General features: G+C 38.7%; 1 protein-coding gene across 3 annotated transcripts in view; it reads right to left on the bottom strand.

Moving 5' to 3' along the window:
- Positions 1–24,183, bottom strand: part of SEMA3C (semaphorin 3C) — a 118,114-nt gene extending 93,931 nt beyond the window's left edge. Inside the window, exons 1-3 of one of the 3 annotated variants that reach the window (XM_041405402.1) lie at positions 24,084–24,183; positions 23,809–23,902; positions 20,582–20,722 (exon numbers count right to left, since the gene is read on the bottom strand). In XM_041405402.1, coding sequence (XP_041261336.1) covers positions 20,582–20,684 — 103 coding nt within the window. In that variant the 5' untranslated portion in view covers positions 20,685–20,722; positions 23,809–23,902; positions 24,084–24,183. Of the gene's footprint in view, positions 1–20,581; positions 20,723–22,020; positions 22,154–23,808 lie in introns of those variants that run through there. The other 2 variants (XM_041405401.1, XM_041405403.1) reach the window with 2 other exon arrangements.
- Between the last annotated feature and the right edge of the window lie 85 nt (positions 24,184–24,268).

The following is a 24,268-nucleotide window of genomic DNA, read 5'->3' as shown; positions in this document are numbered from 1 at the left end:
CTGAAATAAAAGCTCAGAAAAAAGTTTCTGTACTTGAGGCATTCATTACTGAACCAGAGAAAGCACTACAAAAATGTGCTGGAGCAAACATTTTTTCAATAAAATGAGGTGGATAAGGTTAAGATTTCCAGTATTTCTGGTTTTCACATTTCCTACATTTAAAACACATCTTTTCATTATGACTGAACTTAAATATTTATTTGGTCCTTTTTTTTTAAGTCAGGGGTCTCAGAGTGACCTTTTGTGCCTGTGTAGATAAAGGGAGAGAATATTGTGTGTACATGTGTACACTAGGAAAAGAGAGAGATTTAGATACCTTCCTTACCTGAGGCAGAAAATACAAAGTATTCTCAATTCACTAATATCTTGAATAGATATCTATCCTGTTGCTTGAGGGAATGAGACATAAAAGCTCCAAGAAACAAGTGAAGTTAATGAAACAAAGCCAAATTCTCTGCTGCTGTAATTTCATTAAAGGTAAATGCAGCTGCCCCCACATACACAGCTGAGAAGTCTACTTGAATGATGAAGAGAGAAAAGGGAGTCAGTCCAAATGTGTGGTTTCAAACTATATTTTTCACTGTCAGCACAAATTCTAATTGCAACACAAGGCAATTTCTATTCATTACACACTTCAGCACTGGGTCCTAAGTACATATTGCCCTGCATTTCATGGGTTTTAAATTAGTATCACCAAGATTGGTCTGATACATATACTGACTACAACGTAGGTCTTATTTTGAAGAAATGTACCATTTTCACTATGACTCATTTTATTGCTTTTTTTCCCCTTAACTTTCATAAAAATAATTTAGAAAACTTAATTCACAGTTTTCATAATTTTATAGTTGCTTTCAGTACAGTAGTTTCTTTCAAGTCGTAAAGTAAATTGTTCTTTAAAAGTACCAAATGACAATTTAATTAACCTTATAAAGTTTTAAAGGAGTTATTCACCAGGGCTGAAACCCATTCCAGGACACAGGCATGTCTGCATGTCTGTATAGAATTTTGGGGATCACTAGCAACACAACTGACAGATTTGTTCACTCACAGTAACAAGAATTTAAAACCTTCATGCACTTCTGGCAACACATGCAAAATTAACTTGGTTAAGGCACCTGTGAGCCAGTTTAAAGCAAGGACAAAGTGTTACCAACATCTCCAAATCATTTGTTTCCCAACATTCAGCTTTGGAGATGGAGAACAACTGATTTATGAGACCAAGCCTGTGCAGAAGACAATCAAAGAGATGATTTCGGGGGCAGGTGGCTAATGCCTCTTCAGCAGGCTGCAGGAATCATTTGGTGGATGTGAAGGACAGAACAGTGGTTGATCACGGCTCCAGTGTTCCACCATCCAGTAGATGCCCCTAAAGGACAATTTCTCTGTTTTACAGAGCTAACAGTTACTATAAAATAAAGTAGCAATTATGAAAACAAGACATTACACTTACGACTCAGATCTAATCTGAGCCCCTTAAGCTTCTCAGTCAAATTCAGCTCATTCTGCATTGTTTTCTCATGTATAATGGCAGAGGCTAAAGAGAGGAGTGAAAAGTAAAACTTAATTAACCTTCCTTATGTCTCCTTCTTACAACATTACTTAAGAAACATGGGCTGGAATTGGAACTTCCAACTCTTTGCTTCCAAATTAGTATGGAAATTAAAACTTTTTTCTCTCTCTTTCTTTATTATATGCAGGAAATAAAGTAGTGTCTGCTCAGTACTCTGAATGTGAACTATGCAAGTATTTCTCTTCAGGCAATGACCCTCTGTGCAGACTCCAGGCTAACAGTTATACCTCCCTGCAGACCTGAATAAGACAACCAAACATCAAGGTTTGTGTCCCATTCCTGTCCTCAAAGATTCTCCCCTAGATACTTCCAGGTAATGTTTAAAGAAGCCTGATGACTTTTGGAACATTTGTTTATTTGACAAGGTTACTTCAGCTCCCAGTCTGAGGTGCCCAACTCTCAAGAACAAGCACAGACACAAAGACACAGTGCCTTTGCAGTCCAGCCCAGGAGACAGTCTCATAATGTTTTTGCCAGACATTTCAACATATCATTCTGTATTAGTCCTCACTTTGTAATATTGTTTGCATGCAGTCACTATCCAGTACATTGTGCATTCCAGTGTACAAAATTTAGCAGGTAGATTATCTGTTGAAGTTCATCCAATATATATTTGTCAAAGGTTTTCAGGTAATGATGTCAGAGACCTTTGTAGGGGATTGTGCCACTGCACATTAGCCACTACACGTTTGCTACTGAGTGAGGAGAACTTAAATTCTCAAATCACAGCCTATCAGTTACCATAGATATCTGTAACTCACCTGCAATGATCCATTCTTTTTTTCCTAGAACGACAAGGTCTGGCAATGTGTAAATATGTAAATACAAGGATGCTTGGCTGAGAATTTAATGTTGCTACAGAAGGCCAAGGAAATTCCTTCAAACACAGAATGTGTTCATTCTTGTTGATTTTAAGCTGAGCTACTAGTTCATCTACCTAAAAATACTCTGAACACATATTCTAGTTACTGCTCTTATTTCTTGCTCTAAGGGAAATACTTTATGGGCTTTTTTTTTTTTTTTCTTAATTTAACGAGAGATATGTGTGCTTCCAGTGAGTGCTTAAATGCTCTGAAACAGCCACGGTATGTGTCTGCTAGGCTTATACAGTATGTAAACCAGACTATGAAAAGGGATGGGATTCCTAACCACTGGTTAAAGGCACAAGAGAGCCATGGGAATCTTGCTCTGGCCTTCATTTTTGGCTTAGTAAAACAAACTCTAATTCTTTATTGGTCAAATTACTATCTGTTACAGTTTGAACTTTCCTCAAGCCTTACTCTCCTAATGAAGTTTAATCTGCCTCTGGCTTGAAGCAAAAGATCATTGTGTGTTCATGTGTAGGCAGTTGAATGCAGTTTTGCAGAAAAGGAAGTCTCCTGAATATTGGGGGCTAAAATCAATGGAAAATGGAAACCAGCCTATTGCCCTTGTTTTTCCAGCTGTCAAATTTAACTCTTATAAAGCAGACAGTATTTCTTTACAACCTCATTAGTTTTTCCTAAGCAAACTGACAATACCACTCACTGTTCTGTGACTGGAAACTCCATAATTTATGCAATTCTTCTGTGAGAAATACTCTGAACACTTGTGTGCAGAAAAATGAACCTTTAAGCAATGTGTTCAGGGGCCCAAGCATCTCTTATACTTTATTTTACATTTTAACTTGGACAGGCAACTAGATACAGAAGGGAGAAAACGTGAATCAAATCAGAGGAGACAGCAAGTGTGAAAAATTTTAAGAGCGATGAATATTTTAGCCTAACAAAATAGTATGTAGTATCTTAAGGAGCTTGGAAATAAATAGCAACAGGTTTTATAGAAAAAGAAGGACATTACAGAGATTGGTTTTCCAAAATCCTTCTATTCAAAATCCTACTATTTTAAAAGCAGACAAATTGAGGATGGGCTATCATCTGGGGGGGGGGGGGGTCCTTTGTTACGTGAAGCCATCTATGACTTCACATGTGACCTTTACGTTAGACTTGTGTGTGAAGACTTCAGATCAGTAGCTTTCTGACCCATTCTTTTCTCATGTGAGGAAACTTCTCAGATGTGGTGCATTGGTTAAGATTCAGCAGGCTGAGCTATGAACAGGCATCAACATCAGACTAGAAAGAGTAACTTTGTACCTATTGCAAGCTATGGATACTGACTGCATTATCTAACTCAACCTGGCAAGGCTGGCACTTGGGTTTTACTTTTTCCCTTCCACTAAAGATTTGATATGCTGGGAGAAATGGTCCTAGTCTCATCCTGATTGCAATTAATCTTCTTCTTTTTATTATGGAAAAAAAGGCAGCTTTAATCAACTACGTATGAGACATATTTAATTGACTGCAGGAGAGACAGTAATGAATTATTGTTTCTCATCCACCCCCATGTTTTTCTCACTGACTAACCTAAGCATTAGCACTGCTCTGCTGAAAATGAGAGTATTCTGCTTTTGATTTTGCCTTCTCAACTGTAGTGTAACATTCTCTCAATTAGGAAAATTAAATATTCTCAAATGTGAAAATATTAGCAGACTGTACAAGACAGAACAACTACAGAGAAGGTTTGTTTCTTCAACCTTTGTCTGAACTTGTAAATTACTGACTTCTTTTTGTGGTAGTCACTTGACATGCCTCATTTCAGTTGCTGCCAGTTGTCATAAGACAGTAAAGTACACAAAAATCTTTAATTCTGCTTCCACCAGACAAACCTCAAAAAATAGCCTGGGTGCAGTTGTGTTGGATAGCGGCTAAAGAGAAAAGCAGGAAAAAACAAAACTGTAAACCAACTCAGTCTCCATAAATAATACAAAGTGGCAATTACTGGTATGGGCAGAGAGGAAGGGACAGTGGCAAACGTGTCCTTCTCATCATTGCCAAGAGGAGTAGCAAGGCCTGTCCCAAGACATGCAAATGCCACCTTATTAATGCAAAACCACATCCATGGCCCTGAAACCTCTGAGCTGGATGAATGCTTCATGCTGCACCTTGGACATATTTTAAAAAAAGTAAAAACATAGAAACTGATTTTAATTTAGTCTGTTTTCATTCTACCATTCATTAGGAAACTGAATACACTCTTACAATGAAAGACATCATTGAGCACTCATATAATATTGCTGTGTTCATAACTGCACACCCTCTTTTAGGGTGGAGAATGATTAAATGTAGATTTCTAATTGAAATACTGCAATCACTGGAAAATATGATCATGACCCAAAGTTTGGTAACATCACTGGGTTGTTTTTTTTTTTGTCCCCACAGAGAAATAAGTTTTGTGCCATAAGGTTTTGTAATACACAGTTCTGTAATATAACCTTACTTTAATTTGTGTGTAACATCCATAAAATTGAAGTTGGAATGAAAGATTGAAGAAACATCCTTCCCATCCTTTTCCTCCCTAAGGGTTTCCATTGTTTTTGGTATTTTGGCTTGCTTCTGTCTGCGGGCCCATTCTGCCTAGACTACCCAGGTTATGCTGGAGAAACAGTTCCCAGTTGTTTCAACCCTGACTTGACAGTCAAAAAACTCAAAAAAACACCACCACCGCCTCTCCCACCCACCAAAAAAAAATCCAAAAAAAAACAAAACAAAAAAATTGAAATAAAAAAGCTTGCATGACTTATTCCTGTATTTTGGGTCACCAATACACATCACTATATAGCCAAAACCACACCAGGAGATTGTTCTATCTTGCCTGTGCTAGATACTGTGCTAAATACTAGGGGTACCATTTCTCTAGGGTGGGATACGCACATGGAAGCAAAAAATCTTAATCCTGTTAACACCATTTACATTGATTATGGCCTACAAGCAGAGCAGCAGTAAACCTGTTACTCCCTTTACCTTGCTTTCAGCCTCTTTCTTCACGTAAAGGAGAAGACAAGGCAGAGGAGGTGTGACAGCTGGGCAAACAGAGACAGAATATTTTGCAATGAACTGTGACCCCCAAATCCTAAGCAGTATTTGTGGAAAAGAACAGTCTTGTTGGTACTTTCTAACAATGAAGAAATAATCAAAGGATTTTTTTTCCTAACTTAATTTTGAAAGAAAATACTTTTATTTGCTCTTCAAAAAAAAAAAAATCCTCAGCCTATCTGGTCTTTTTTATCATTGGCATTTATTACAGTAGATAACAGCTGCTGAGACCTTCAATCACAGAGCTTTTGAAATCTGATGGAAGCATCAAGTTAATATTTTCAATAGCTCTGGGATCTGAACCCATATCCTCAGGATTAAGGCAGATCAAATGGAAATTAATATCTCTTTTCAGACAAAATCCACCTATCCTTTACCACACAGACAATGAATTTGTCTGTTGAGAATCTAAAGAAGTGAACTGAGATCTATTCTATTTTATTCTTCATATACAAGAGATTTTGGTATTGCCAACTGACACAATGCTTTGGCTTCCCCCAGTGACAAGAATTAATGCACAAAATGTAAATCAATAGGGAACTAATAAACAGACTTTTCCTTTTAAACTGTATATAGAAACTGATTTATGGGAAGGAATCAAAGGGTATCTTTAGAAAATTATAGAGAAGTTCCTCTGTGAACGGCTGGCTGGTGATTTCCTCATAATATTATTAAACTCAGCTTCAAGAAACATTCAACAACTGCCATGGGCACTCACATTTGTTCACATTCTCTGGAAAAAAAAAAACAACTCTGCTCATTTTATATGCAGGGATGAACTTGGGAGAGGGGTGAAGAGATGGTGAGCAGATACTGAAGTGAGCAACTCACCATTAGAATGACAGGATAACTTTCCAAGACTAAAAATAAGCCAAAGAAAAAATTACAAGTTTCTGGACCACATGGCTTCCATGGAGAGATGAGAGAACTGAGTTTCTTCAGTTTTAAAAAGAAAATGAAAAGAGGAAATCCTAGAATCAACCATGGACTGGTTTGGGTTGAAAAGGACCTTAAAGATCATCTAATTTCAACCCCCTTGCCATAGGCAGGGACACCTTCCACTAAACCAGGCTGTTCAAAGCCTCATCCAATCTGGGCTGGAACGCCTTCAGGGATGGGGAATTACTCTTCTTACTTATGTGCAAAATGACCTGCTGGAATGCTACTGGAAGAGTGATGTTAAAGGGTGGGATTTCCACCACTGCAGTTATTAAAAACTTAAGTAGACTTGTCTCAAAGCAACCTGATCTAACCAGACCTGCTTTGGGCATGATGTTGGCTGGAGGTCCCTTCCAAGCCACAAGATTTCATAATTCTACAGCAGACAGCAACAACAGAGGGACTTTGATAAACAATGACAGTCAGAGACCAATATAGGCTTGCAAAGAGGCTAAAGAAATCTTCCCTAAGTCTGTAGAGACTAATAATCAATTCAATTCTAAAGAATTTGTCAAATATTCAAAATATTACAGTATAAACTGCAGACAGAAAAAGCTTGAGCTCAGAAGTATGTATCATGTTACTAATTTTTTTTCTATGCTGGTTGTATATGTGTGTGCACACACAACATCAAAGAGCAGAGCTTGAGCATGCAAATTCAGCCACTCAAATGAAAGAAAATACAATAGCTTTGACAAATTTAGCATGCTATGCATTCATAACAGAATGTGGTCAGGTAATTTAGAATTTTTAACTGGACTTGCCATTTTATCATATTTTAGCAAACAGTTTTTGCTATACACCTACAATGCATCAGATAACATAGAATTTGCCCAGAAGTAGACACGTACACCTCACCAAACACAGCATGTACCGTAGCAACCTGCTTTATCTGTTCTGTATACACACACAGATCCAAACTTGGAGAATAAACAAGAACAAGATCTAGTATCTGTTCTGAGACCTAACGTATACCATGAAATAGGGTCAGAAATGTTACTTATTTAACCTTTATTCTGATTTGGTAATAAAAGAGTTCAACAGAATTTAATAAATAAATAAATAAATGTATTATAGAATTTATTTAAACCTGTAAATTTAGCTGCATACTTCGTGCTCCATCATAACGTACTGATTTAATCATTGTATTATAAATAAGCCCAATTTAAAAAGAAGGCAATCTCTTTTCCTTAAACACAAGAAAAAAGGAGATTATGTGCAGAAAATACACATAGAATCATATGACATTGTCCTCATATAATTCCATGTAATGCTGCATATCTAGGATTTTTGCCATTCCTTAGAAGAGGAATCGTTATATTTTACCATTCAGCCAAATCAGACTGACCCATGATTTTCCCCTCCACACCAGGGAAATCTATTCTATTCCGTACTGTAAGAAAACAATTTACACAACTCGCAAATTGTTTCAGTCTTGGAAACACACACTTCAGGCACAATAATTTGCAGGAAAAAAAAATCCTAAATAAAAATTCCTGATGCTGAGTGTTTATGGCTTTCACTGTGGGCAAAGGACACAGGATGCCAGGTCATTTGGGTCAAATTTCTGACCTTTTTGAGAGAAGCTAACTTTCTTCTTCAGAACTACTTTAATAGATAAGCTGTACTGGAAACTCTGTCAAAATAGATACCAACGTCTGAACACTCACACCTGCTGATCTCTGATAAAATCACAGAAGCACAAAACATGCAGGTTGGAAAAGACATCTGAAGGTTGTGTCAGCCAAAATCCTACTCAAAACAGGAATACCTACTGAGGTGAGGTGGGTTTGCACAGGACCTTATCTAGCTGAGCTTCAAACACCTGGAGCAGCGCCGAGTCTGTTGCCTTCTTGTATAACCTGTGTCAATGTCTCAGTATGCTTATAGTAAAAACAAAACAAAACAAGCAAAGAAGAAAAAAGGGGAAACAGAAGAAAAAAGAAAAAGAACAAAAAGGTCCTATCATCTAAACAGATGTCACTGTGTACTGCTGAGAAGAGTCTGACTCTCCCCATCAGACATTCACCCCAGGAAGCTCTGCTCACCATGTGTTCCAGCACCCATGGCAGCCTTGTGGCCCCTATTTCACCAGAATCTTTTACGCTGGGAGGATCCAAAACTGAACAACCTCTTTCCCCAATCTTTCATCTCCACAAATCAAAACAAATAAATTGGCACGACTTCAGCAAATTTTAATACATGAATGACACAGCAGCCCAGAATTGTGCTCCGTTCTTATGTTAAAAATTGTATTTTGCCTCCTAAAGCAACCTAAAAGAGAACACACATGTACTTTCTTCAACACAAGATCTGATATCAGATTTGAAGTCAGCTTCAAAGGAACTGGAAACTACCACTGAAGCAGACATTAAGGCTGAATGTTCTCATACTACTTGAGCTGGGGTGCAGTATTTTGTGCCCCTTTCACCTCCTGGTGCCTCCTATGTCACCCCCTCACTCTCCACTGATAAATATTTGCTTTCTTTAAAGGGCCTTTTAGAGAAAAATTGTCCCACAATCTCTTAGTCCTCTCTAGCACATTTCCACATAGAACTTAAAACCTATCAGCTAAGAATTAGACCTATTTTGAGCAAAACCCACTTTAAGCTGCTCAGCAAACAGGTTGGGGCTGTCACAGACACAGTGCTGGAAAAATAAGCAAAGGGAACAGTAAACAGTGAGTGGCCACCTTGTTTATTCAGAGTGCTGTGGTTTATTGATGTTACACACAATCTCAAGTTTAGCTGATCTTAGACACTGCATGTTTTCTCTCACATCCAACCCAACCTGAAAGAGATCTCCAGCTGGCTAGGGAAGCTTTCACTAGCCATAATCAAGCCATAAACCCCTTCCCATGCCACTGTCCCCTTGTGCAAAAGAAAATAACATTAAAGCAAAGGTCTGTCACAGTCACCACAGAGAGTGAAAAGAATCAACTCAGCTGCTGGCCTCTTGGAAAAATCCAGGCAGAATTCTTCCACCTCTTTAAGAACAATGTAAGAGAGGAAGGGAGCATACAAGGAGAAGGACAGGCTGCTTCATAACCAGCACTCAATTCCTGACCCCAGTACCAATACCAATACCAAAATCCCAGTACCCTTAAAAATGCACTGGATATAAGCACAAATATAATAACAACAATAATAATAATAATAATAATAATAATGGTGAGGGCTGTCATCACTGGACTGCAGTGTTGCATATAACTGGAATGTTTTTATGAAGGGAAGTTCTTTGGCAATGACACTCTGAGAATCTGGAATAAAATATAACTTTTTATTTTTTTTAATAGCAAATGGAAATTAAGTCATCATTTCAGGAAGATTCCTGTATCTGAAAAAAAAAAAATCCAGCTCAAGGAAGATTGGCTGGTTGGGTTTTCCTAATTAATTCTATGAGATTGTCTCCCCCACATAACACATCTCTGTAAATTACCACAGTAGGTATGAAACCTGCCCCTGTATTGATTCAGCTGGCACAGCCTTGCTCTATAAAACCCTCCTCCAAGCCCCTGCATCAGGGTGGTCGTTCTGCTCTCCCCAGCTGGTGGGGAGATGCTGAATTCCTGTGCTTGCCCTTTTTCCCCAGAGCCTGCTCTAACTAGTCCAGGGGCATATATACCCAAAAATGCATCAAGACTCATTTTTTTTCTCTTCAATAAGTAAGCAGCATGCTGGTGCTTCAGAAACCCACTGCTCACCTTCTGGGTGCTGGGGAGGATGAATTCATCAGCTAGAGAAGCACATACTGTGCAAGCAGATTCTCCCACGTCTCAAAGAAAAGAGTGTGACCAGATAAAAAAATTCTGTGGTTTGTTGGACCTGGCTGGTGGGCCAAGCTATGCCAGCCAAGCTCCTAAGTCTTCTCCTAGCTCCACTTTCTGAGCACTGATCATGCACAGGGGTATACCTGACTGCATCTGAAAGCTTCAAATTATTTTTGCAATTTTATGCAGCTTAGCCTTTCAGCTATTGGTGTGGAATTAAGAACATATTTACTTGAGATCAGGAAATAGTAGAGAGGGAGCTTGAAAGAACAGGAAATAAAAATTACTGACAAATGATTCTTTACCTACTTTACTTTTCAAAATTTTGTCTAAAAAGTCTTATATTTGCAAGTATCCATAAGTAAAACAATGTTACTGCTGGAGAAATGAATGGCTGACACTCTTCTCATTTTAAAGGGATTTACCAAAACTACAAAGATGGTAAGTTATTAAATGAGAGGTAATGGCTTTACAGGCATATTCATTTTCATATTTAATAGTTGTGTATGCACTGCTTTAGGTCCTTAATGCAAACCACAATAAAACACCTCATGGGGGCTTTAAACTCTTTTGTCTTTGCTGTAGGTTTGTCTGCTTTAGGTAAAAAAAAAAAATTAAAAAAAATATATAGTGCATTATTTTCAACAGTGGCAGGAAGTGGGTTTTTAGTCAAACCAGCTTAAAAAATTCCAGCTGTGTTCACGTTGAAGCCATCACAAAATCTAAGCCTGGGATCACTTCTCCATGCCAACTAAAGCCTTTCCAGGCCTCAAGAAGCAAATTTTTGAAAAAATGCCAAGCCTCTCCTTGAAAATAACATCTTAATTGGTTGATATTAAAAAACCCCAGAAAGTGCCATTCTGAAAATTCAAGTGCTCACATTTTTGTGTTCTAATTTGATATTTGCCTTGTAAGAGCACTCAACATACTCACACAGAGACTGTCTCAGAAATCTGCAATGAGAGGCATGCAGGCTGGCTGCTGCAGACAAGGAGGAGCTCCCAAGGGCTATAGAAAGTACGTGCAATGTGTATCCTGTGCCGTTGTAAGGCACCAGAAAGGCCAAAGAGGTGGATGACAGTGCTGGACCCAAGGAAAAGAGTGTTTCATTCCCTCTGGCTATGGCTCAGAGGGTATCTCAGAGGATAAGGAAAATCCACTCTCCTGAGCACAGTAGTTGTTCTCAAGGAGTTTCTCTATCAGTGTTAGGTTCAAACCAAGTAAAATGCTTGGGATCACCAGAAAATGAAAGCTTCAAATTGATGTATTTATAACACTGTTCTAAATACATATGCCTTTTTTCATTAAAAATAATGAAAATATTTCATTATTTCAATATTAATGAATACATCTACTGTTACTGTCTTTCCCTCTCTGTTTCCTGTTGCATTATCAATTGTAGTGTGCATATCTACTATGGTACTTCTGCTGTTCAAAACTTTCCATCATCACAAGGAAAGAAAATGAAGCTTATCATTCTCAGCCAATTGAGCTAAATACGGGATCAGACACTTGCCTTGCATATTTCTCTTATGCCTGCAAATCTAACTCTGCGGCTCCTTTGAGCTGGGAGACTGCGAGATCAAGCCTGATTTACACAGATGTTAAAAGAAGACAAATGTTTTTCCAATTTAATTGATTCTGAGCTGGCATAAATTGATTTACTCTGCACAACTCAAAGCTTTTGAAAATAAATATATTTTCATTACGCATGGCAATGAGAAATGTTATTAAGCAACAGAAAAGAATTGTTAAGTAACAGAAACAACAACAAATGATAAGGAGAAAATGTAACTGAGAAAGCCTATTGCTCTCAGGGAGGAATTTACTAGACCTTGTGTTTTTCAGTTCCATTTCAAAGCAATATCAGAACTGTGAAATTGCAAAGGCAATTCTAAAAGGAGACAACAGTTGAGACAACAGTTGAAAGTGAATTTTAATACATCACACATTTACCGTGCAATTATTAAAACCATTTTTTAAAAATTTTGGAATGCCATTCTGACCTTCTTACTGGCTGAAAGCAGTGTCTGTAATTAAAAGAATTTGGATTCAGCTTTATTTCATGTTCTTAAAAAAAAAATAGAAGCAACTGCCAATACACATATTTTTTCCATGAAGAAACTTGGCAGTCCCAGCTGATTGCGATGCCTCCTCATCCACATTCTAGAAGATAATTTTGGTGAGGTAATAATTTATTCCAGAGCAGTGTGGAAGACTAGGCAGAACAGTTCAAAAGTCTGGGCATTCATTCCATTCTATCACTAAAAATTGCATTTCACAAAATCATATTTGCATTTGAAATTTTTACTGGAAATGAAACATTCTCATAAAAATAGCATATATTTAATAGGAAGTGTTTATTTACAGCTCCCAAATAAAAATTTTTAAAACCCAAACAAAACCAAAACCATTCTTCCTTCCTCAGTATGTCATTACAATGTCATTAAAAATTACATATAGCACTGGGGAGATGGTGGCTAAATCACAAATAGGAACTCAGCCCTGAAAGTTGTCACAGACCAGTCTCTAACCTCATGGCGATTTGAGGGCCTTCACACACCAGATCTGAGATTCACTTCTCCCAACAACACACAGAGCTCCCAAGAAATCCTGCACTTCTTACAACTCTCTGACAGCACTCACTGGAGTTGTGTACTGGTGAAATGCTTTCCAGAGACTTTTTACTATCACGGTGATTTGATGGTGAGTTACAGATTTTTTTTGCTTTTTCTTTCCCGATAATGATGAAATGCCATGGCCTAATTTCTTGTAGGTAAGATGTAAGATGGCAGTAAGACATGTCTTCAAAACAAGAAATAAATAAATAATAAATAAGCCTTCTAAGATTATAAATTAAAACTACGTGTACTATGTTTCTGAAAAACCAAGTCTTTGTATAATCTGGGGTATTAGTTGTAGTAACTGAGGAGCCTTTGTAGCACTCACTATTGCATAACTGATTTGCTGGGTTAGAGTAGTAGCTGGAAATATCCCAAAAACTGCTGCACAAAGGAGCACGAAACAAAACCTCCACCAACCTTACACATAAAAAAAATCAAGAAACTTCTCCTCAAGGAGGAACAGTTAGCCTTACACTCACAAAGGTAAGATGGAGAGCTAAACTCTCTAAAGGGATGATGGTCACAGCTCCAGAGTGGTTTCATGGGAGACCATGGCAGAGCAATCACTCCTTATCTTCTTTCCATTGTTATACCTGAGTCTTAGCTCCAGTAAATCACTACCAGGATTTCTGCTTCCTGGAAGAAGCTGTCAGTGGCAGATGAAAAAACAATGCAAATGCAATTTTACCAAGTTTGCACTGAATAAGGCTGGAGATACAAAGTGAAGGGAGAAATGGTGTAAATCCTCTGTTAACCACAATCATTCTCTTAATTCCTGGAAATACACATTTATCTTGATTCCCAGTAAGAGAGATACAACATCACCCTGATTCACTCAGGTAATGGAGCACATTTTACTCCACTGCATCCCTGAGACCCCACCTCTGTAATCAACTGAACAGGGAAAAACATACAGCCTTCTTTTAACCTGGTGTCTGCTGAGCCAGGGATGTCTGAATGTAAGATGAGACAAGAGGAGCTGAGGAGCTGCACCGTGAATCAGTAAACCGTGTCCCTAAGACAAAGACCTTCCCCTGAGAAACTGCCTAGTCTTTTTATTAAGGAGTGTTACTGAGAACTCTGCAAAGTCAGCACCAAAAAGAACAAAACACACATGTTGAGGGAACAGCCAGTTCAAATAACAGCATCAGTTCTTGGTCTACATATTTATTCATGGCAGGATCTCAGTCAACGCACTTCAATAAAATGAGCAATTATTGTGAGTCACGTCACTAATTACATCTGGTACACACAAAGCCTTGTGCAGCCCTACGTATCACAGCGCACTGTGAGCTCATCCAGCATGGAAAGGGCTCACAGAGGAGCTCTTGTTACTGGTACCCAAACACTCTGGAAAAAAATGGGGTATTAGAAATGTCTATGCCATTTCTCTCTCACATTTTTTTAAACATAAAAAGAAGATGTGTTGTAGAATAATGGCAATATAACTGCCTACGTAGGGACTTCAGCATTTGCCTTGGACAGGCAATGCAAGAAAGAATTGTAATGACAGAGCAATGGAATTGGCCAAGATAAGCTGCTTTCTTCTATGACAAGCAGAGAGCGCCAGGATGTGAAGAATCTGTCAAAATGTTCTAAGATAAAGTTTGATTTTTCCAAATCAAAATAAAAAAAAAAAACAAACAAAACCACAGCTGGTTCAGATACAGGTCAAGTTGACTGAGTTCAGGAATGTAAAGAGATTAAAGGAAGTAAGTCATCTCTTAGATAACAGATCTACTTATTATTGTGCAAGAAAAAAACAAGTCTTCACAAATTTTTGTCAAATTCAGAGGAGCTCCTCATCCAAGAGCAGAATCAAATTTGTAGGCTGATAATTTGTTGCCTGGTAATTAATTACCCTTGTTAATCATCAGGCGCCTTTGTTGCCTGATAATTAACCACCTTGAAGACATACTTATTTGTGCTTTCCCATGAGGGTGCCACTTACAGTAATTTTAGAGCACAAACACAGATCTGGACCAAACAGCACCTGTGACTTCAGCTTTATTGCAAGACCATTTTCATAAATGAAGTCAAATCACATGGCACAATTTAACTAGACACAGAAAGAATAAACTACTCTTCCTCCTGTAAAATCATGTCAACAATAATGACAATGAAGGCAACCCAAAGACACTGACACTGAACAAGAGCAGGAAAATAAGCAGATTCAATGTAATTTGGTATGTAGGACCTTTAACCATAGAACTCTAGAAAGAATACAGAGGTTAAATAACGCTTCCTTTAACATGTTTGATTTTTTTTTTGTACATTTAACTCACAGCCGATTCAAGCAGCTCTATTTCAATACAAGATTTATTGCAATAAGCCTCTGTTTATATAACAGGGAATAAAGAAGCACAAACAAAAAAGGCACAGAAAAAAAAATACAGAGAAGGCAGAAGTGTAAAAAATGACCCCCAAAGACTGTAATTTGTAACAACCAAAGCTGTCAATTCAAGACCCCATCCAGAATATTGACCATAGTTCCCCAAAATAAGAACCTGAAACTGTTGGAGCAAATCCAGAGGAGGAAGTTGATAAGGGGACTGGAGCACATCCCATACCAGGACAGGCTGAGAAAGTTGGGCTGTTCAGCCTGGAGAAGAGGAGGTTTGGAGACCTCACAGAAACCCTCCAGTATCTGAAGGGGCTACAGAGAAGCCAGGGAAGGGCTCTTTGTCAGGAGCGATGGAACAGGGGGTAATAGGCACAAACCGAAAGAGGGGCAAATTTAGGTTAGATATCAGCAAGAATTTTTGTATTCTGAGAGTGGTTAGACACTGAAACAGGTTGCCAGGGAGATGGTGGACATCCCAGGCCTAGCAGTGTTCAAGGGCAGCTTGGATAAAGCCTTGAGCAACCTGGTCTAATGGGAGGTATTCCTGCCCATGTCAGAGGATGCCGGGACCAGATCCATTAAAATCAATTCCAACCCATTAATATTCTGTGATTCTATAACAAACTGTAAAAACACAATTTTCACTACTAAAGATAAAAAGGAATTTTATTTCTAGTCGGATGTATTCAAATAAAGTTTTTTAGATCTCCAGTGAGAGACAATTAAATTGGAAAAATTTTCACATTGTTGATGCTCAACACTTTATAAATTAACATTATTTAAGATCCATGAAGCTGTGAGAGCCCCAAAACAGTTAATTTTGAGAAAATATTACCCACAATTTGCTGAAAATCAAGCAACTACATGAACATTCAAGGAAAGTTCTGCATGTAAACAAAATTAAACCTCTCTCTTTTTCTTTTTTTTTTCTCTTTTAATGCTTTAGTTTTTACTTAATTTCATAAATAGCTTTCATTCAATGGACACCAAAAAAGATCCAATCAACTATATGAGTGTAAACCTTTGCCTACTAGACTGTCATCAGCACAAAGTCCCCCAAATAATAAATGAACTTTTTATTAACTGTGGTAACATTAACATTACAATGAGGGATTGTTTAAAAACAAGTTGTACTGCTGTTGCTCAAGAGCTCAAGGAAAATGGTTCTCAGTTCCTTTATTTTTCCTTGAGGGTAACCACAGGGGTTGCATTAAATCTTTTAAAATATGTTGACAGTTGAATAAGTGCTGCTGTTGCTCTGGTGACATTTTATGCACTTTAATTGTCATTAATGAATCTGACTGATACTTTCTTAAAATTCCTTTACATGTTCTAGTATTTTTATAACAAAGAGAAGAACAAAACTGTCTGCAAATTAGCCTTGATCCACTTCTCATATGGAATTTCCACTGCAGACAATAGGAGAATCTACATGGGAAATATCTGCTAGACCAGAAACTCAAGGCAGGAATGCATTAAATGTTCCCAGTAAATTGTGAAATTATCACTTCATTGTGTATCAGTGTATAAATTTAAATCCCAAAGAAGGTTTGTTTGAGTGTATTTTAAAGAATAAGTACTCTACGTGCTTCAATCAATTCAGAATTTGATGTTAGAACAGTATGGCTCAGCATTTTAGGGCTGCAGCAAAACCCAAAAGTAAATGTGAGTCGAAATGAAACAAAGTCTGACACTAACCTAGAGTCTAGTACCTCCTTCCTTATTCTGATAATACTCCCACTAATTTCAGAAAGGCTTTTTCCCTGTGAAGACTGAAGGATACAGCTCCCAATTATCTGTTCAGGAACGTGCAGTGACACGAAGGAATGCATGGAGCTTGAGAAACAGCAGGCACCACACTTGATAGTTCATAAACAGATAAGGTAAGTCTTTTGCTATGAAGAGAAATAAACTATGGTGCTTTAAATTGTGATCAGTGATTTAAGTAGATTAGAAAATATCTATTCCAGGGACAAGGAGCAAGAAGAGGCAGGAGGAGGGGGAATAGTATACTAACAGTGCAGGGAGACATATTGAGTTCTTTGCTTCCCCCCTCCCAGGTTCCCTCACTCCTGCATGCCCAACAGGAACACAGCAGATGATTCCCAACACTGCTGCACCTGCTGCTTCACATCCTTGCAATTTCAGAATCAGAAAAGCCTGGGGCCATCTTTTTTTCTTCAGCTGCAGCAGCTCTTCAAGTGCAGACACTGCACAAGTACCAGTGGTTTGAGCCATCACCCTTGAACAGCACAATTAGGTCAGACGAAATCGCTCCAGGCACACCAAGAGCCCCTTTGCCTGGTTCTCCTTAGGCCCAGTCCGTGTATAGCCACCTTCACCTGAGCAAAGCAGCACTTCAGCTGCAGCCTGACCTTTCCTTTCAGCTGAGTAAATGGCTATACAAGGTGCAAGCAGTAGGAATCAGGCCTCGGGGTTCCGTACAGCACCGCAATTTTCAAGACACTCAGGGTGCAGACAGCAGTAAGTTCCACACTCACGTCATAGGCACAGTTAACAACCTCAGCTAAGTCATGAACTACATTTTAATTAGACAAGGGGCCAGGCTTTTGATTTCAGAAATAGAAGTTAGGGTTGCAGTCCTTCATCCATTGAAGTTAATTGCAAAATCCCTATTATCAGGCTCTTGAGGTATTACCCAGGCGCACTTTTTAATTACATTTGATTCTTAATGAAGTAGATGGCAAAGAGAAAAGCAGCCCATGATTCAAATGATTCGCATTTTTATCTTTCCTGATGAAAAACAGAATAGGTCAAGATACTTGCTGGATTTTCCCATGAGAAATGCTGCAATGTGAATAAGCTCAATTGACTCAATCCTGAAGGAGCAGGTTAGCTTTGAAAAGCATCACTCATTTTCTCCTCCTGTATACACTCTACTCCCAAAACTTATGTAATGTAATTGTAGACACCGAGCCAAACCCAATTCAGAACCTGAAAAATATCACATAAGTATCCTAAGATTGAATGAGTTGTCTTTATTGTCTAATGTCATTTAAAACATAAGGAGTCCTAATTATGGTTTTATTTTCAAACGATGCACTTTAAAAGAGTGACAATTCTCCATAAAAACTGACAGCTTCTCAGGGCAAAGAGACTGCCAAATAACTTGGTATTTCTACATGATTTAAAAACAAGAAGTTATGAAGCAGATTATGAAGAAAGAGTGTTATGACACTTAGCTAGAGAACAACACAAATGTTCACCTTTTTCTATTACATCTCTACTCATGTAAGTAAACAAAGATTTATAGAACAGAAGTTCATACTACAGGTGGGGCCATTACCTTGGTATACACAACAACCTGCAAACTCTTTTCACATAATGAAAGTTGTTTCTTACCATCTGGAAATCAGGTTTAAAAATAAAACTTCAGTTTATATATTACACAAAAAAAGCTTAGTTTTTTATTTCAGACATACTTCTCATATTGTAAAAACACATAATTCATTTTTTACTTTTATGACTTCAAAAGACCCAATAAAAATTTAGGACCTAAAAATGTAATTTCTTTTTTAAAGGTTGGCTGTTAAGTATTAGGGAGAGTAATAAGTCAGTCTTAAGAAAATCAAATAGCATTGCAAGGCTCCCTAACCAAGGCAGCCAAGGAGGGTTATAGCAGGAACTAGTGAGACAAGGCTGTGTCCCCAGGGCTGGCACAGGGGACAGAGCTCTTGGGGCCCAAGAACTTGACCAGACAAAGGGGTCACTGCAGCATGAAGCTGTCATAGCCCCTCCTAAAGGAAGGAGGGACAATCTCCTTTCAGGAACACAGAAACTACGGTTTTAATTCAGTATTTTTTTTTTAATTCCTAGGTTTGGGGTCTTTTCCCCTATGGCTACTTCACTGTTTCAGCCTTGCAGAATACCTGTGATGAAACAAAAGCTCTTGAGCTTCTGTTAAAACCATTTGCCTCTCTTTATAATTCCTCCCCATTCACAAGGTTGAATACCACAAAACATGAACACTTCCTACTTCATGGTCATACCCAGAGATCAAGGGAAGCTTAGATTACTTTCAAGGCCACCAAGGAGATGATGTGGCAATCTAAATCAGCCTGTTCTGCATAACTGTGGCAAACCTGCAATGTAACACACAACCACAGCCAAACTTGCTTCTGTGTTGAGTTGTGCCAAAACAGTGCCATCTCCGCCAAAACCAGTGCAGACTTTAAACAAGGAAAAGAAATTCCTATCCTTACTTCTTCATTTGAATTCCCCCTTGGAACTCAATTCCTACTATCGCTTTTACCGGAGCCATGCTATTTCACACCTATTAAGTACTGCATTCATCAGCTTAGGGCCCCTTATTCTATAATATAATTATTCAAACTCTGGTTGGTATTTGCAGAAGGTCTAACTTGGCAGTCTCCTTCTGGATGTCTCTCAGTCTCATGTTTACATAGTTATTGATCATTGTAGCAAGCAGAAGTTCGAGATACTTACTAGCTCTGACTATTTTTAAAACAATTCTTAAAGGTTGTTCAGAGCACACAGAATATTCCCAAGGCAGTGGCAGGGGATCCCTGCACTAATGAACCACAGAAGCCATCCTAATGCAAGCAGTATTGGTGCAGGAAATAGCAAGCCCTCATGCCTCAAAGACAATCACAGAAAAGGCAGAGGGCTGGAGAAACTCAATGCCTCTATAATTAGTGACAGAAAGTTTCACCACACGTTCAACAGACACTGTAAGCTGAAGAACACACACATTCTAAAGTGGTGGCTAAAAACAGCATTTAAGACTAGAAGAATAAGTTACTTTACTATTAAAAGCAATACTGGCATAATTACAGCATTGAGATACTGCTCAGCACTTCAGAAGTAAAAGAAACTTTCTTTTGAAAAATGATAATTTTCATTGCTGGTTTACAGTATGAAGGCATCAGTGATTGCTGCAGGCTATGTACATCCTACACAGAGCACAAAGTGCACAAGGAATGGTAATTCTCCAAAGGACTCTGTGCCTGGCTAACTATTTCAGTAGAACTTCAGGCAGCCTCATTTTCAGAATACAAAGTGTTTGAGTTGACTGAAAAGGAAAGCAACTCAAATCATTAATAATCTCCACCACATGTAACGTGTTACATTTTTTCCAAGCAAAATTACAGATAAGAAATAAGCCTTTAGTTGTTAGTAAGTCATAATAATCCAATCCACAATAAAATAAAGAGAAAAGTCTACTAATTATTAATTATATATTAAATATGCATCTATAGTGATAGGTAGACTCTGGTAAGAGAATCAAATTTGAGCTGACAGGTGCCTCAGCAACAAACCAAAAATTGTTATTATGGACACAGATCAAAATGCCAGTTTCTACTCAGTTACTGAATTTAAGGAGAGGAAGAAAATGTTCAATCATAATATTTGTTTAAGAATGTTTATCTTCTTTCTTACCATTGAATGTTAGGAACACCCTTGCTTGAGGCTGGGAAGATCCTTTTACACTGCTAAAGTAAATAAACATCCCAATCAACACGTTCAATGCAAGAAATGCCATCTCTTCAGATTTGCAACTTAATATCCAAGAAATGAAACCTGAAAGAGAGATATATCACATTACTCTTCTCATACAATCTTGTGGAGCAAAAACAAAAGTATGGAAAGATTGTGTTGGAGCCTCTTCCAGCTGAAGCCATAATTACTGATGTGGAGGAGGTACAGCACTTCTGTTTTTCCTTTGTGCATCTGAAAGTGGATTTCCCCAGCAGTCTCCTGTGCTGGCACAAGAGGAACTCTCTGCCTGTTAGTAGAAACCAAGAGACCCCAGCTTTTGGCTAGGGCAGACTACAGCACTGGACTCAGTTTACTTAAAATGAAGACAATTCCACCTGCTGGAAATATAATTATACTAAATGTCAAGGCAGAGCAAAGCAAGGACGGGAGATAAAGTTTCACGAATAAAAATCTGGCTGATATTTTTAGACATCTCTCTCTCTCATGTTAACCAGGGGGGAGGTTTGGGTTATTGGTTGTTTGGGTTCTTTTTCTTTTCTTTAAACATCTGAAATCAAAAGTGCTTGGAAATGAGTTTTAAGTTTTAGTAAGCTGAGCTCTCTAAACACCCTCAAGTTTTTCTTTAAAGAAATTCTGTCAGTGTATGCCATTAATTATAAAACTGTGAAACCAAAAGTATTTCAACACACTTGAAACTGTTAGTCAACGTTTGCTTTTTGGGCTAGCTCCTTTCAGGATACGGACCTGCTCTCATTGACTTCTACAGGGCACTAAGAATCCCAGAGCTGGACAATGATACCACACTTGACATTATCTGCTACTCCTTCTGCACACCTGCTGAACCTTCATTTTACAGGAGTTAGCTGCTGAGAAGCCTGAGCATCTCAGAGAATCAGAAAACACTCCAGAACTCTGCATCTTTTCTTATTTCAGGAAGGACCTGAGGTCACTGGAATCACTGGAGGAAAGTGGCTTTTCTAATGGACTTTAGACCAGATCCAAAAAGCCCAGCCACCATTAGAAACTGAACAGTGAATATCTGTATCACATCTGCTACTAAACTGCATCTCTCCAAAAACTGCAAAGTGCAAATTTCATTTCACCTATTAAAACAACTTTGTCAGCTCAGTTGCAAAAGTAAGAATATGTAACACCATCATCCACCATTTTAGGCCTATTTTACTTCACTGCTTTTATATATATATAACTTTTTTTTTTTTTAATGTAAACAGCCCCTCTACTAGACACCACTTATTAGTTAACCACTCAGGTGATATACTTGATTTTATGGCAACTGGAAGCACTGGGAAAGACACAACCCCTACAGCTAGAAGATACCCTTAAAGGCTATACATTTATTTTATGAAGAGACTTGTTACCTGTGCAGTCAGCTTGCCGTTCTTCACCTCAGCTCTGCTCCAGCACCACAGTCCCTCCAGTGGAAGCTAATATTTCTACAGCCTCGTTCATGCTGTCCCTCTGAGGCTCACACCTGTCCTTAAAGGACCGGCTGTAACCACCCCAGCACGGCAGGAATGAGCTGTCAGGCAGGGATGACTTTAGGTCAGCACTAGCTTGGGCTGGATTCACACCACTGACTTAGTGGTAAAAGCCCCGTATCCCGTTACCACCTCTGTCATTCCCTATCCACTCACTGTAGATCGCTTGGAAAGGCTTCTCTTTTTGCATGAGGACTTCTCATCAAGTTGGGGGTGGGAAGAGCATGCATGAAAGCACAGAACTCTGCAGCCCACACTCTAAACTCTCCTTCATTATTTGCTCGGAGTAGTGAGAAATGCAAAGAGATCAAGTAATTCTACAACTCTGCTAATTGACAAAAACAACCTTGTCAGAAATTTGCCAGCTACAGATCGGGTCTGTAGGAAAAACACATCCATTCTGGCCCAGTTCCAAATTATCTCTAAGGGTCTGTTAACTAATAAAATGATAGTTGCAGAGTTTTTGCCAAGAATAATTTTTAAACAGGCTGCAAGAACTCTAGTACTAATGTGGCTTTGTGGGCTTTAAATTTAAAACCTTGTGACTTGCCCATGGGATATCCTTTAACTTACTCCTCTTCTAAGAGAGAAATGGCATTAAATCCCAATAAAATTTCTTTGTCAGGCCAAAATAAATAGCCAATCATACAGAACATGTGATTTAACAGACGCAATGGGATAAGTATTTTACAGTAGTAGCACTATGCTTTCTTTGCTATATAGATAAAAAGTCAAAGAGGAACAAGTGTGCGGCTTTCTTTCTTCCTTTAAATACTGTAGGAAACAATAATAGAAAAAAACCCTTTCAGCTCTCTTTCCCTCCCACTCTCGTGCCTCCTGCCAATTCTAGTGTAATCAGTTAGAGGAGTGAAACATTGCTACATTTCATTGCTCAAATTGCAGATCTTCACCGTTAACACAGAAGTGACAGGCAAATATAAGATTCAAGTGCTGAGCAGCATGGTTCCTACCCAGCTGTTAGACACATAAATAATAAATGCATATAGTGCCAAAAAGGTACCTCAGGGTGTCTGACATGTGAGTTACCTAATGGAAATAGGTTTAATTTCAGAGATTTACAGAGCTGGTAACTGACAGCTCATTGCAGGTTTCACTCTTGCTTTGGGCTTATATCCCAGCTCTGAATTTATCTCAGTAAGTCATGCTACTATATTCAGCACGTCCAGTGCACATGATCTCTGCTGACAACACACAGACCTAAAGCCTTGCAAGTACTTTAAAAGAATCCTGCAGGACAGACAAAAAGCAGTGTCTAATTGCATTTCTGTTCTTACATTCTATTCTGACTGTAAACAAACAGAGAAACCGCTACGACAGTGAAGTAGTGAAGTTTCCCTGCCACGGAGGTCGCTGGCAGCATGTTGCATGGCTTCTGGAAAGTACAGTATCGCTTTGCTAGGAAGTGCTGTGCAGGTGTCATCTGCTACAGCCTGGGTCCTACCCCTAAATCCTGTAGTGAAAATCACTTGGCAGAGGAAAGAAAATAAATGAAGGAGAAAAAAAAATACAAAAAAACCCCTGCCAAACACGGACTATGCCAATCTGGAAAACATTGGTTTAACTATCTGTGAACAGCAGCAAATTCCAACAATCAGAGACATTTCACATCTATTACAGAAAAGACAGAGAACTTTAAGTTATGCTTACCCGGCTATTGGAAGCAGCAGTAATACTGATTTCTATCTGGTTTCTATCAGTTTATAGACTCCACTCCTGCTACCAGAACATTTTAATTCCAAACCTGGCTTACGGCAGAGGGAAAAAAATAAATTAAAAAAAAAATAAAAATAAAAAAGGGAAAAAAAGAGAAAAGTCTCTCCTCGTGGTGGTTGCAAAGATACTCCCGGCTCCTCTGTACAATAATCCTGGCAGTGGACTCCTGAGGCTCAGGGAGCGCTTCTCCCCTGCGCGCAACCACGCACCTAGGAGTGAATGGAGCGGCCGCGCGGTGCCGGCGCTGGTTTCCAGTTACAGGCACTGCCCTGCCCTGGCCGCCGCTCCGGCGAGGCGAGGCTCGGCGGCCGCCGGTGCATCATTAGCTGAGCAAATAGGGGCTGGAGCTCATAAATAATGGCGAGGCCACACCCCGCCCTGCGCGCCGCCGGCT

This window comes from Onychostruthus taczanowskii, unplaced genomic scaffold (genome assembly GCF_017590055.1).
Source record: "Onychostruthus taczanowskii isolate IOZ18803 unplaced genomic scaffold, ASM1759005v1 scaffold23, whole genome shotgun sequence".
In the NCBI taxonomy this organism is placed as follows: Eukaryota; Metazoa; Chordata; class Aves; order Passeriformes; family Passeridae; genus Onychostruthus; species Onychostruthus taczanowskii.
The sequence above is the reverse complement of the archived record's forward strand: the minus strand, read 5'-3'. Positions and strand labels throughout refer to the sequence as shown.